The following is a 16226-nucleotide window of genomic DNA, read 5'->3' on the forward strand; positions in this document are numbered from 1 at the left end:
ATTTGTGCTTGTTATTCCGCACTGTGCTTATTTTGAAGCCGGATGAAACTGGTTTTAGATCACTGTTATCACCTTTTGAGGAATCATACAACTAATATAAAATTACTGCATAGGTACTGAAGAATATTCAACAAGATCTCCTGATTATTTGGGAATTATTGTCTATAATTATGCAATAATAAAGCTAGAATAATTTTTTACATATTAAATTTAGCCAACACACAGAAAGAGGGAGAGAAAGTGATGCACAAGTATTTACATTCACACCCACAGACCTGTTGCTAAAGCTCCACTGAGATTAACACACATACATTTAAACCTGCGCCGAATCGCGCAATGCACTGCAAGCTCTTACCTTTGTGAATGTTCAGGCCTTGCAGCACACCCCTGGGGACAAATACGGTGTAGAAACTCTGGGAGAAACCTGGTGTGCATGGAGCGTTTCCGTGACTCCCCTGAGAAAGACAGACATTATTGGCTATGAAGACACAGGAGAGAAGAAGTGGTTAGGCAAATTGATTTGTGACCACAGGGTTGTGGTTCTTATTCAAGGTTATCGAAACCGATATAAATACCTTCAGGAGGCAAACTCACAGAGTAGGGATGCAGTCGTTTTACTGTTAGAGAAGAATCGTTGTTCTATAGACAAGTTTAAGCCTTTTTTTGGTCTAATGTACCCTCCACTTTGCCTTTAGAAAGGCTCAAGCAACCTAATCAACAGTAAACTAGAAATGTGTTTCTTTAAACTGGATACAATTGAGCTTTTATTATTTATATTATTAAAACTTCACTTTTAATAAATTGGATCATAATCACTTTTAGTCAGTCAATAAAAGTAATTGAAAATAAAATAAAATAAAATTGGGAATAATACAATAAATGGAAGAAAACATTATGTTATGAATATCATCCGTACAAAACTAGCACAATTGTTTGGGTTTTGGTTTAAACCAAAAATGTGTTCCTTTTTAATGGATATAATTTATCTTTAATAGTAATAATATTAATAAGTCAGTTTTCATAAATGATATAATAATCACTATAGTCTGTCAATATCAGTAATTAATATCAGTAAAATCAATAAAATCAAATAAAATATGAAAAAAAAACAGTTCTAACAAAGCAATATCTCAATCTCTTCAAGCACCCCCTGTTACCTGCTTAAATACCCTCTGGAGTGTGCACATACCCCTCGTTGCATATTACTGCTATAGTCCTGTACAGTGTTTGCATATTCAATGCCTCCATGAAAATAAACACATTCATAATCAAAAACGGCAAATCTCTTAATTCGCATTCAGAGGTCTGCATTCCCTAATGGTGGTTTTAAAGAAATTTACACGAGTGAAAACATCAAGAGCTTCTCTAAATTTTAACAAGAGCTAAACGAGCCTGTTTGATGATTAAAACAAACCGAGGGAGAAAATGGGGATGCGATGGAAGACAGGAAGTGCAGAGTAAAGAATGTTGTGCTGGAGTTCTGCCATGTAAATCAGTAGAGAGACTGTGCCCATTACAGTGGCATCTATTTTAGGATAGTGACCTAGTGTGCGTGTGTGTGTGTGTGAGAGAGAGAGAGAGAGAGAGAGAGAGAGAGAGAGAGAGATAGAGAGAGAGAGAGTGTATGTGTATGCATCAATGGATAGTGCTCACCACTGAGATTTAGCATAATTAGAAGGTGGGTCATATTCAGGTTATCTCGGTCTCAGTATGGTGGGCTTTTCTAAAACGATTCAGGGTTCAAGCTCAGGCCTCGGCTGTGTCTACACTGAACGAGAAGTTGCCTTTAGGGGTCTCTCTCTCTCTCTCTCTCCCTATATTTTTCCATTCTAAAACAGACAATTATGAACCTGAAAAATCAAGACAACAAAGAGCCGATGCACTAAGCTCTTTCATATATCCACGGAGGAACAGTCAGTGTCAAAGCTTCCCTACAGATCACATTAGTCAACGGGCTGTGAGATGGGTACTTTCTAAAGCAGCGCTGCCTCTGCCCACCATGTGAATACAGCTCTATAGCTACATTTCACCCCCCAGCTGGATACAGATTTTATTCTGAATGAGTCATCAAAGAGAATGTCAATATCTGCCACATTCAACAGCAGCGTGTCTTATATCCACAACTTATATTTACTCAACACCCAGCATCTTCTAGATTTCGTTTAATGTTATACGTGCGTTTTTCTTCTTCCACTAAATCCTATTTCCTAACCATAAGTCATCACTAACCAAGTTCTCTAGTATCCTACAAGTTCCTGATGTTCCTATTGAATGAATCTTCTATAATGAATCTTCAATAACATGAATATTAATATGAATACAAATAATTTGCATATTCCTCCAGTAAGGACAGAGCAGCACTATTACTCGCAGACACCACAGGCATCGCCGCATCCTCTGCAATGTGTGCTAAAAGTGCAGCTGCAAGCCACTGCAGCTACCTGATAGACGACCAGTGTTCAGCAAACTGATTTACTTCTTCGAATGTTATTTAAAATAAAAAAAATCGACTGTTACAGAAGTGCTACGAAAGCAATTCTGGATTTCCAAACAGACAAAGTAAACGCTCGATGCACCACTATTCTTCTAGTAAGTGAGGACATAAATCGCACAAATACAAGCGCACTGTTCCATACGGTCAGTCTACGGGTGTTTAAATTCAAGTACTATTACTTACAGAATGTTTGTAGATAAAACATTTAGTCTTACCAAAGAGGTGCCCACAACTAAGGCACACGCCACAAGAATCGCGCAGCCGGTTTTCATTTTGGCCACCAGCAGAGGAGGCAGATGTTTGTTATTCACAAACGTGGAGATAATTCCTGCGAGACGTGCTGTCGGTTGCAGCGTTCCGCTGAGCGATGCGAGAGAATATTGCCCCGGTCGGTCTCGCACCCTACTGCAGGTGGACAGGCGCTGTTCAGCTCAGCACCACGGCTCCGCTGGCGGCGTCACAACCGCTACAACTCCTCCTACCGCAGTGCACTACTTAAAGACACACACGGAGACGCACTACAGCACGCCTGACAGTTAAACCGGCACGTATTGTGTACATTCTGCTTATCTGCTTTAGATTAAAATAGCCTGCCGCTGCAGTCAGGTGGCGAATTTTGGAGGAGGGGGTTTATAGGGGGGTCTGACCACCTTATTTAAGGGTTGGGGGGTCTTAAAGACGCGTAGCTATTCTTTGTTGCGTATCATTTTGATATTTTAGCAGCAAAAGTTAGGTTACAAGCTTCCGCTAACTAGCCTATTAGTTAGTTAGTTAGTTAGTTCGCCTGAGGAGTAACCATAGCAACAGTTCGCTGCTCGAGCGCTTTGCGTGAGGAAAACTCGGACAAATCATCTAGAAACAATAAATAAATAAATAAAAAAACACTAATTATTTATCACTTTATTATAGATCATCGCAATTATACCACAAAATGTTGGTGATTTGTTAAATTTGTTTTTAAAATCGTTCAAATACTACAAGCCTGCCGCTGCAGTCAGGTGGCGAATTTTGGAGGAGGGGGTTTATAGGGGGGTCTGACCACCTTATTTAAGGTTTGGGGGGTCTTAAAGACGCGTAGCTATTCTTTGTTGCGTATCATTTTGATATTTTAGCAGCAAAAGTTAGGTTACAAGCTTCCGCTAACTAGCCTATTAGTTAGTTAGTTCGCCTGAAGAGTAACCATAGCAACAGTTCGCTGCTCGAGCGCTTTGCGTGAGGAAAACTCGGACAAATCATCTAGAAACAATAAATAAATAAATAAAAAACACTGTAATTATTTATCACTTTATTATAGATCATCGCAATTATACCACAAAATGTTGGTGATTTGTTAAATTTGTTTTTAAAATCGTTCAAATACTACAAAAAAATTCTAAAGAGTATTTGTTAAAAGTGATCAAAAGTTATTGCATTGTGGAATCTGGCTTATGCCATAGTATGATAATTAATAAATACATCCGCCCTTACGATGTCAGGCAATCAAAACATCTTCAGAATGTTTGGGCAATCAATTATTAAACTAACATGTGACACTAGCAACAACTTTTCTCGTTTGGAAATTTACCATGGCAAAAATTACTAGAAACAAAAATTATAATTAGCTATGTTGGGTGTAATGCATTAAGAAGTAATAATTGCTGTAATTTATTTACTTTTTCCTTGAAAAAGTAAAGTACGGGATTACTCTCAATTTTTCTGTAATTTAATTAGTTACCTCTGATGTAACTGCATACTGCATAGAACAATTATGTACTAAACAATTGTGAATTTAACATCAACATTTGACATCTAATGTTAACATGTTTTTAATGTTACTTTGTCCCTTTAAATAATGTATGCAATTTTATATTATTTATTTAAAAGAATTAAAAGAGCAGTTTCAGTTCAACTGGTTGTGGTTAATATCATATTTAGAAAGTATTAGTAATAAGTAACGTAATACTTTTTAGAGAGAGTAATGAGTACAATAATCTGATTACACTGTCAAAAGCAATCAATTATTAAACTAACATGTGACACTAGCAACAACTTTTCTCGTTTGGAAATTTACCATGGCAAAAATTACTAGAAAAAAAAAAAGATAATTAGCTATGTTGGGTGTAATGCATTAAGAAGTAATAATTGCTGTAATTTATTTACTTTTTCCTTGAAAAAGTAAAGTACGGGATTACTCTCAATTTTTCTGTAATTTAATTAGTTACCTCTGATGTAACTGCATACAACAATTCTGTACTAAACAATTGTGAATTTAACATCAAAATTTGACATCTAATGTTAAAATGTTTTTAATGTTACTTTGTCCCTTTAAATAATGTATTGCAATTTTATATTATTTATTTAAAAGAATTAAAGGAGCAGTTTCAGTTCAACTGGTTGTGGTTAATATCATATTTAGAAAGTATTAGTAATAAGTAACGTAATACTTTTTAGAGAGAGTAATGAGTACAATAATCTGATTACACTGTCAAAGATGTAATTAGTAGCACGTAATCATTACTTTTTTAGAGTAACTTACCCAACAATGATAATTAGCCACCGTTATGAAAAAATAGATTAAACAAAATGAAAGAAAGATTCTAAAAGCTACTCACACAGTTAGAGGATCTGCCATTTGCGATATAATTAAAGTGGAGTTGCAGCAATATTTTTTGTTTGTGGTAACTAAGATTAGAGGAGACCAGGGAGTGTTGAAACCCCATCAGTTGAAGAGTGAAATCATACATTACCAACATTTTACTGGGATGACACTCTATATAAAAAATACAAAGGATTTACAGGGCAAACAACAAATGATTATTAAATAAAATTTCGAGACACAAACCACTGCAAAAAAGTACTGAGTTACAGACGTTTAAACACTCTCCAGTCTTATAATGGTGCTTCTGACCAGAAGTGTAAACTCTTAACTGGCTCTTTCCATGAATAAGATAGGCTGTCCGTAGGCAAAAACTGATCAGGGTTGGAGCTAAACTCTGCAGCGCATTGGACCTCCAGGGTAAGATTTGAGGAACCCTGCCCTACACCATAGGCGTAGCTTGACATTTGAGTTTGGGGAGGCCAAACCGAACCAGTGGATTTGGTCAGACGTACTTTTAAACACATTTTAGTTTTGCTATAGTAAATCTACATATTCACATTCACATAGAGCTGTGGCAAGTGCGTGAGGTTGTCATGGTAACCACATACATTGCCCACGAATTACAGCTGCGCTTCTATTTTGTCACACTAAACTTAGCAATAAACACGTTTAAAATGCACAATAAACATGTCTGTCAAAACGATCTCAAATTAGGTTTTTATTAAGCACATCAAGGAGTGAATTACTCATCCACTGTTTTTAAAACAGACATTCGTTGGGCTTGATTCAAGTTAACGCACAATGAGGCGCACACTTTTTATTTAGTCTTATTGAATAGACGATAAACAGTTTATATTCTAAAATCTATTTAAAGGTTGTGTTCTGTGAAAATTAAATAACATTTGGATGTAAATGGTCGGCATATAAGTAAACCGGCTGCCTCCTGTGAATCACCTTTATCTGATTGTCCGGGTCCGGAATCATTAAGCACGGCATTAATATCTTCATCTGAGTTTTTCATTGTCTCCAGATTTCTCTGCAGTTTGTGTATGTTGTTAAAAACGCGGAACATCATTTTATTCCACACAACAGGCAAGCATTACCGTTAAGTCTATTATCCACCAAAATGCAGATTCATCACGTGACAATTCTTACGCAAATGAGATTGAGGGAGACGTTAAGTTTGTTTTGATTTATTAATTTACTTACAATAACAATTTTAAATGTATTAACTTTTACGTATTCACTTTTACATGTATTATTAACCGCATTATATGCATTTTTACTTCATAGAAAAAACTTAATAAATAAATATTTAGTACAATTCTTAAATCGCTATGGGGGAGCCAGGCCCCCCTGGCCCCCTGCCCCCCCCCCACAAGCTACGCCCATGCCCTACACCAAACCCAACCCTAAACCTACCCGATAGTGTTAACAATCGTAAAACTGATATAAAAACGCATTTGTTGATGCAACCGTGCCATTTGAATTTCCTTATATGCAGATTTGAACTGCTTTGTCAAACCGTGGTTACACGGGATTCGAACCGGAGCTCCTCACCTCTCACGTACGTCTCTGTAATCCGTGAGCTACCGAATAAACATACCACCTATGAAAACCCATAGATATGAAGCTGGATATGTGCGATGCTAACGTTCAAAAGTATCAGTTTTCAAATCTTCCAGCATATTAATATTGCTTTGAAGTCATAACATGATATTCTTCAAGTAATTGTGTGAAAATTAAGCTTTATTAATCAAAACTCTGTACATTTGTGTTCTCTGTAATCCGTGAGCTACCGAATAAACATACCACCTATGAAAACCCATAGATATGAAGCTGGATATGTGCGATGCTAACGTTCAAAAGTATCAGTTTTCAAATCTTCCAGCATATTAATATTGCTTTGAAGTCATAACATGATATTCTTCAAGTAATTGTGTGAAAATTAAGCTTTATTAATCAAAACTCTGTACATTTGTGTGAATAAAAGGTGTCGGAGTTTTACTGCCTCTAGTGTTCATTTATTTTGAAAACTGCAGTGATATGTACATATTGGTACGTATTTCGTGTCTCGCTAAAAAGTGCACCCAGGTACATTTATGCCATGAGACCAGGTAGAATATAGTGCTCCAAGTTATTCATAATGTACTTCCTTGGCGACAGTCTTTTTGCCCAGAATGAAAGTAATCAAAAGGCCGTCGTCCCCATTTTAATGACGCTGACATTTTCTCGCTCATCTGAGTTGGTAGCTCAATTTCCATATCAGAAGGACGATGCCAGTCTGATCCAATCAAAAGAAACATGAGAGAAATGTGAGCGTGCTCTTTTATGCCAATTAGGACAGACCAATTCGTTTACCTGACTTTTTGACATTCTTCTGTGCATACTAAATAGAGGATTGGTTTAAGAGGCTCTTTTGGTACAACTTTATTACTCAGTGAAAATTAAAACAAGAAGTATAATAGGTGCTGATATCAAGCACTCCACCAAATTTGAATGAATTCCCTGCTTCAAGCTGCGAGATATTCTGCATCCACATGATATGCCATGTTTGATTGTAGACACATCTTTACTTGGAGAAAGAATCATTGCGGGATGATCACAAATCTTGGAGGAACCAGAGTTTGTTGACTCTAATTCACAATGTCAAAACCAGTTTTGCCCATTCGCAAACAGACGGGTATCCAGGAAAGTCTTTTTCTCGTCATTTTATTGTTGAGCTGAATATCGGCACAGCAGCATGTGGTGAATAATTCTGAGTTCAGTGGATTGCAGAGCTTGGAGGTACTCTAGTGTATAGGGCTTTTTTAAGGTGTGTAATTTACTCTACTTGAGTACTGAACATTTGCCTAATAAAAACACCATCTGGGCACTTGAAGTGAATTGGTTTAAGGCCGTGTTAAATTATTAAGCAAATCTCACAAATTGGTCCCACTTAACGTTTTTTACAGAAGACGGGAGTTATGGGCCAAACACTGTAGATATCTTTGAATACTTCGTCACAATTCGAGAGCCACACAACAGTTATTTTATTTAAATGGCTTTGCTCTGGTTACACTGACATATTTAAAGTAGTTTGGCACTAAGCTTTCTCTCACGGCTTTCGCTCAGCTGGTCTGCAGTTTCTCCATTTTCGCTTGTTTGACAGAGGAATAGTCACACCAGACGTTAATACCCATACTTAGCATTCTGCAGTCTGGCTTTGTTCGTCCAACCATACTCTACTTTTAGTCCCTGTATTCAAATGACGTGATTAATGTAATGCAATGAATGAGAAGCGTAGCATAAACTGAATGACATTTCCATCCCAACCAAACTGACGCCTCAGCTCTGTGTGGACCGTTAGTTTTATAAATAATCCATTATTACATTTAATAATTTATGGCAGTGTAAGTTGTTGGTGTCATCAGCTTTAATGGTTTCAAGACACCTGTATCACTCTGGCTACTTGAGGGAGTCCAGGATTGATTGTCCAAGCACTTATTTAAGTGTTCCAAATGCCTCACGCTGCAATTTGCAGATAGGGCCGATTTTATGAAAAGTATGCGCAACTCAGTGCTTGTTCTTGACTGATAATGGTGTTGCTATTTTGTATTAAATGCAGAAACCATGTTTTCAAAACCAGTTCTAAGAATAACATCAATGAGGGTTCACAAATTCGTGGGGTGAAAATAGAAGAGCTTTAATCTAATTTAATTTAAGCATTCACAGTGTTGCGTCAATCCCTGGAAAATGTTTACAGCAGACACAACACACTAGCGAAGCACAAAAAAGCAAAAAGAGGACACAGACTCATAAAGACTTAAAACATTTTCTTCAAAAACAACAGCTTAGAGATAAAAAATAGCCTTTTGAACAGAGAAACAGCACTATATTTCTAATGAAATGGATGTGATTTCAGTGCATCATATGAAACCTCTCAGGTTGGCACAGTGAAAGCAAACCTCTTCCAAAATATTGAAGGAATTTAAGCTCACAAAAGCATGGTGATTACCACAAAAGGTCCACCTGTTCCTCCTTTTCTCTCTTAAAAAAATTACTTACAATGGATGTGAATTGGGCCAATTGTAGCCACAAGACATTACAAAAACTATAAAAACCAAACTATAAAAATAAACCAGACTGCAACTGCTTTTATAAAACTATAAACTTCACATCTCTGCCTTAAAAATTATCCCAAAACAAATCTCTGCTTTAAAATTCTCCAAAAATTGGCCCTTTTCCACTGTAAGTGCCTCATAACCTCGATTTGAGAATTAATTCAAATTGACATTTTTGATGGTAATCAACATTATGCCACAAATGCTATCCATTGAGCTTAACCCAGAATATTCTTCTAAAACACTGCAGAGAGAATATTTCCACTGCCTATCAACATGCAAAGTAATTGTGTGAAAATTAAGCTTTATTAATCAAAACTCTGTACATTTGTGTGAATAAAAGGTGTCGGAGTTTTACTGCCTCTAGTGTTCATTTATTTTGAAAACTGCAGTGATATGTACATATTGGTACGTATTTCGTGTCTCGCTAAAAAGTGCACCCAGGTACATTTATGCCATGAGACCAGGTAGAATATAGTGCTCCAAGTTATTCATAATGTACTTCCTTGGCGACAGTCTTTTTGCCCAGAATGAAAGTAATCAAAAGGCCGTCGTCCCCATTTTAATGACGCTGACATTTTCTCGCTCATCTGAGTTGGTAGCTCAATTTCCATATCAGAAGGACGATGCCAGTCTGATCCAATCAAAAGAAACATGAGAGAAATGTGAGCGTGCTCTTTTATGCCAATTAGGACAGACCAATTCGTTTACCTGACTTTTTGACATTCTTCTGTGCATACTAAATAGAGGATTGGTTTAAGAGGCTCTTTTGGTACAACTTTATTACTCAGTGAAAATTAAAACAAGAAGTATAATAGGTGCTGATATCAAGCACTCCACCAAATTTGAATGAATTCCCTGCTTCAAGCTGCGAGATATTCTGCATCCACATGATATGCCATGTTTGATTGTAGACACATCTTTACTTGGAGAAAGAATCATTGCGGGATGATCACAAATCTTGGAGGAACCAGAGTTTGTTGACTCTAATTCACAATGTCAAAACCAGTTTTGCCCATTCGCAAACAGACGGGTATCCAGGAAAGTCTTTTTCTCGTCATTTTATTGTTGAGCTGAATATCGGCACAGCAGCATGTGGTGAATAATTCTGAGTTCAGTGGATTGCAGAGCTTGGAGGTACTCTAGTGTATAGGGCTTTTTTAAGGTGTGTAATTTACTCTACTTGAGTACTGAACATTTGCCTAATAAAAACACCATCTGGGCACTTGAAGTGAATTGGTTTAAGGCCGTGTTAAATTATTAAGCAAATCTCACAAATTGGTCCCACTTAACGTTTTTTACAGAAGACGGGAGTTATGGGCCAAACACTGTAGATATCTTTGAATACTTCGTCACAATTCGAGAGCCACACAACAGTTATTTTATTTAAATGGCTTTGCTCTGGTTACACTGACATATTTAAAGTAGTTTGGCACTAAGCTTTCTCTCACGGCTTTCGCTCAGCTGGTCTGCAGTTTCTCCATTTTCGCTTGTTTGACAGAGGAATAGTCACACCAGACGTTAATACCCATACTTAGCATTCTGCAGTCTGGCTTTGTTCGTCCAACCATACTCTACTTTTAGTCCCTGTATTCAAATGACGTGATTAATGTAATGCAATGAATGAGAAGCGTAGCATAAACTGAATGACATTTCCATCCCAACCAAACTGACGCCTCAGCTCTGTGTGGACCGTTAGTTTTATAAATAATCCATTATTACATTTAATAATTTATGGCAGTGTAAGTTGTTGGTGTCATCAGCTTTAATGGTTTCAAGACACCTGTATCACTCTGGCTACTTGAGGGAGTCCAGGATTGATTGTCCAAGCACTTATTTAAGTGTTCCAAATGCCTCACGCTGCAATTTGCAGATAGGGCCGATTTTATGAAAAGTATGCGCAACTCAGTGCTTGTTCTTGACTGATAATGGTGTTGCTATTTTGTATTAAATGCAGAAACCATGTTTTCAAAACCAGTTCTAAGAATAACATCAATGAGGGTTCACAAATTCGTGGGGTGAAAATAGAAGAGCTTTAATCTAATTTAATTTAAGCATTCACAGTGTTGCGTCAATCCCTGGAAAATGTTTACAGCAGACACAACACACTAGCGAAGCACAAAAAAGCAAAAAGAGGACACAGACTCATAAAGACTTAAAACATTTTCTTCAAAAACAACAGCTTAGAGATAAAAAATAGCCTTTTGAACAGAGAAACAGCACTATATTTCTAATGAAATGGATGTGATTTCAGTGCATCATATGAAACCTCTCAGGTTGGCACAGTGAAAGCAAACCTCTTCCAAAATATTGAAGGAATTTAAGCTCACAAAAGCATGGTGATTACCACAAAAGGTCCACCTGTTCCTCCTTTTCTCTCTTAAAAAAATTACTTACAATGGATGTGAATTGGGCCAATTGTAGCCACAAGACATTACAAAAACATGAATGTTAACATGATTTTTGTGTGAAAATAAGACTGCAATTTATTTTTTAAAACAGCTTAAAAGCTGGAATAATACAGTACACAAGTTTTCACTGGAAAAAAAATAAATAAATAAACCAGACTGCAACTGCTTTTATAAAACTATAAACTTCACATCTCTGCCTTAAAAATTATCCCAAAACAAATCTCTGCTTTAAAATTCTCCAAAAATTGGCCCTTTTCCACTGTAAGTGCCTCATAACCTCGATTTGAGAATTAATTCAAATTGACATTTTTGATGGTAATCAACATTATGCCACAAATGCTATCCATTGAGCTTAACCCAGAATATTCTTCTAAAACACTGCAGAGAGAATATTTCCACTGCCTATCAACATGCATGGCGCACAGGGGACGGAGTCACAGAGATATGAAAATCCAGAATGTATAAGCAATTTCATCCATGGATGAAACTTGGAAACCACTTGACTCCTGGTGCAAAGTTACAGATAAATATTTGTGTGTGTACACTACACAATCCACACAATAAGTAAGAATGTAGTAATATTGCAGCATAACGATGTTAGCTTGTTGCGTAGATCGAATCACAAAGGAAGAGAAAGAGAATAAGCAGCTTTCTCGCACCAGCCAAATGCTACAGACAAAAGTTGTCATCCAAGTAAATGCATTACGTATTACCGGAGATAAATGGGAGCGGTGTGCTGTCTGTTTCTTTGCATGACCTTTTGGCTGCAGTTTCGAAACACAATGATTGCTTGATAGGCGTGCAGAGCCAGCGACATTGACAAACGACGGCAGATGTCATTTGTATTTTCATTTGAACCGTTACTCTGGAATACACTTTGCTTAATTAACCTCACGGTGGCTGTTCCTCTTGGAGGACTTCCTATTCACATCTTACCTTAGGGAAGAGGTGCAATCTGCTCCTGTAGATCTTGCATTTCACACACAATTTACAACGATGGAGATGTCGCACGTCACGGCACCACAATGAAATGAACAATGTTTTCTATCAGTCAAAAGGGTCATTAAAGTAATGTAGCTGTTCGGCTATAAAAATGCATTCTTTGATACTAACATCATCAGACAACATTTGCGGAGTGCATAGTTATGTAACCCGGCGCCTCCGGAATGTGATGTGCAAATGGTGTAACGCATTTCAAATGTGTTAGTTTAACTTCTATAGCTGGAGAGAAGTCCTCATCATTAATAAGGCTTTTAAGAATATTCCAAGTTCAATACAAACCCTAAAATAACTGTAAAAATGACTAACTACTTTACAGCTCAAACAATACACCAGCTTTAACAGATGAAAGTTGTTGTTTTTTTTAATTAAGCTTCACATTTCTGCTTTTAAATCCTCTGGAAATTGGCCTCACTTCCATTGTGAAAGCCTCAATGAAATGTCTATTTATGCGAGGGACAAGTCAAAATTATTTCTTGTGGTAATCAACACTATTCCACAAATGCTGTAGATTAAGCTTAACGTGTATTGAACCCAAAATATTCATTTAAAGCTGTGATGTAATGGAAGAAGCGACAGAAAAAGGTGGTTGGGGACTAGGATCAATTCATTGGTTGTTGATTGGATGGAGACGAACCTGAACACGAGCTTGCAGTTTATTGTAAGAAAGGGGCGGGATTTAAGCAGACAAAATGATTGGACAAGACTGGCATATGTTGTATTGAGCAATGACAATCTAAAGTCGAAGTTAAAAAAATAAAATAAAACAAATGTATGCACTAATGAATAGTTCACAATAAGATCAATAGTATGCATTTAGAAAATAGATTTCCATTTCATGTCAACATGAATAGTTCTTTATCATTTCCTACTTTTTATATTAAATTTTTTTATCAATTTAATGCAGGTTTTATTTTTTTGTTTGGTTTGTTTCCTGCTTCACTGATAGATCTCTTCAGGCAAACAAACAATACAGCTGGCCAAGCAACTTCACCACAGCACCAAGAGGATAGAACTTTTCCCACTTCACCATTATATCAGCACAATGCCTTGCCATTCCAAGCAATAATATAAACAACAGGTTTTTGTGCGTGTGTGGGGGGGGGGGGTTGTTTGTTTTTTTGTAATGCTCACACTGAAAAATGTTTTTTTTTTTTACTCATTTTGAGTAAAATGCTAATGCTGCATTCTAAAGGAATGCATTCTAAATCACTTCTGTGCTCTTTGTTTGGAGGTGGCGGGGGATAAATTAATAATAAATGGCATCTCGGGAGGGGTTTCGGGGAGAACGTTTTGCTGTTCAATAATGCCAACCTCACGAGTTCTTATGTTTCAACAAAAATGCAATAATGTGCAAAAGTGTTGTTTGAATAATGCAGAGGCTGCATGCATAAATAGTACATTAGAAATTATTTAATTATGCCACGGAAAGCCTAGTTTGGTATTAAACAAACAAATGCAAAAAAAGCAGAATGAGTCGACCCTGTGGCTCTGTGATCACCCAACTCCCATACTGGTACAAAAGTTCATTGTCTGATTCAGATGCATAATACACCTGTTTTGTTTTTCATTCAAGAGGCACAATGGCAGCAGCAGCAGCCCTGGATCTCTGCACGTTAAAATGCTGAAAATACGTCAGTTTCGTACGTTTAGAGGCTGAAAATACGTAAGTATTGTACATTTTAGTGCCTGTAAAAACGTAAGTAAATGTACGTTTTATAGAACCACATTTTACGTAAAATACATACGAATTATCATGAGATCACGTTGCTGCTGTAGGTAAGATAAGACATGAAAAAGAAAAACTTCTGATTCATTCAGAAATCAAAAAAGTGAATGAGATATTGAATCCTTCACTTAGCCAATTTATTAAAAAAACAATGATTCATATAGGAACAAAACCATTGACATTATGACATACAGTACGCTGTATCCAAATATGCCTACTTCCATACTACACAGTAAAACATTATGGGGGGAAAAAAATCTAAATTCATTGTATTAGAAAAACAGTAGGCAAACATGTTGGATGTAGTACATCCAAATTTCACATATACAACCCATAATGGTCGCAAAGCAAGTTTCAATCAAAACAGCTAGTAGCGACAGTATGGGGCTTGAAACACTTGAGTCATTGAATCATTCACACAACAGTTCAAACACTGGTCAAAACACTGATTCATCCAGCGAGGAAAGGTGACAGTTTTTATGAACAAGTCATTGAATCACTGAATCAAAAGATCTCAAAAACGGAATCATTCTGGAACGAAACACCTTTGGGTTGATGCGCAAAGGTTTTGCTGTGGCTTTGTTTGGAAAAAAAACAAATTTCAGAGCAAAAACAGATAGTGACTGTTTCTCAACATTACTGACTTGTTTATTTAAGTATTGTATCACACAATCATGCTGCATTTTATTAAGACAGTGTTAAGACAGGGTCCTTTAATATAATAATATGAAAGTAGATTATATAAAAATATTTTTAACAATATTTTAAACCACAGACATATACAAACCAAGAAAAACTGAATTTGACTGGCAATTATCACAATTTATCTGACACTTTAATAATGCAACTTTATTATTAAATATAGGCCTACTAATATATACTGTATATATATATATATATATATAAAATTATATTATATATGTAAAATCATGATCTGTTAACAACAATGTATGAATGTGTTACAACTTTGTCTTATTTGTATATGCTATCACCTTCTGCGAGATGTGAAACGTTGACCTTGATCTGCCTTCATTTTGACTCAGTAACTCTTATATGGAAAGCACATGGCCTTTTTTAAGGCAAGCTACAGAGCTTCGGGAAAAGCAGAGGGTGAGAAATGTGAACTGATTGGTGACTCCCTTTCTAGGTTGGGGAGTTTAATATGAGGACCTTAATCTGGACTGCACACCTGCACCATCAGAAAATAGGGCTTGGCAGAAACGAAGTGAAGACCCAATCTACCTAGAGCCCATGGCTAGCATTACACCGCACCTTTGAAAGTGATATTTCACCATTATCATGGAATCCTGCCCTGAGAACAAATCAGGCCTTGTTCAGAGTTTCATAACTCTGGTTAGAGAACACTTTACTCCTGCTCCTCTTGAAAGAAACGAAGCAACAGTTACACCATAGAAAATCTGAACTGTAAAGGTGCACTTAGTAAGTAATTCAGAGTTTGCTTCCTAACTCTTGTTTTCCTCTATATATGGTTTAGTTTGTTTAAGCACCTTGAGTACTGGATAAAATTGCTAGATAAACACATTATTATGGTTATTACAAACAGCTTTTTCTAGAACAGGGCCTTTCAAACATTTTGATACCACAGATCTGCAAATATGATGGTCACCTTTTTAAAAGAGAAATATATTGTTATAAAAATCCATTTATATTGTGGAAAAAATATATATTTTAAATGTGTCAAATATTATCTTGAAAATATATTAATATATTATTATTGTAGGATATCAGACCGAATCAGACAATCTAAGATTTGGTCAAAACATGGTTGAGGCACGAGGAGTCCAAATTCCACAGAGGCCCAAGACAACAGGATGCTCATAAATCAGACCCTAGCCGTCTGAAGCAAGCCTAACAAACTCTTTCACAGAACAGCTTTCAACATTAAAACAAA

The 16226-nt window shown here is 36.5% G+C and overlaps 1 protein-coding gene across 1 annotated transcript in view; it reads right to left on the bottom strand.

Moving 5' to 3' along the window:
• Positions 1-3055, bottom strand: part of cdh4 (cadherin 4, type 1, R-cadherin (retinal)) — a 279171-nt gene extending 276116 nt beyond the window's left edge. Inside the window, exons 1-3 of the mRNA XM_016235967.1 lie at positions 3029-3055; positions 2710-2916; positions 356-455 (exon numbers count right to left, since the gene is read on the bottom strand). Coding sequence (XP_016091453.1) covers positions 356-455; positions 2710-2916; positions 3029-3055 — 334 coding nt within the window. The remainder of the gene's footprint in view (positions 1-355; positions 456-2709; positions 2917-3028) is intronic.
• Positions 3056-16226: the final 13171 nt, after the last annotated feature.

This window comes from Sinocyclocheilus grahami, unplaced genomic scaffold (genome assembly GCF_001515645.1).
Source record: "Sinocyclocheilus grahami isolate Dianchi unplaced genomic scaffold, SAMN03320097.WGS_v1.1 scaffold2.1, whole genome shotgun sequence".
Classification (NCBI taxonomy): Eukaryota; Metazoa; Chordata; class Actinopteri; order Cypriniformes; family Cyprinidae; genus Sinocyclocheilus; species Sinocyclocheilus grahami.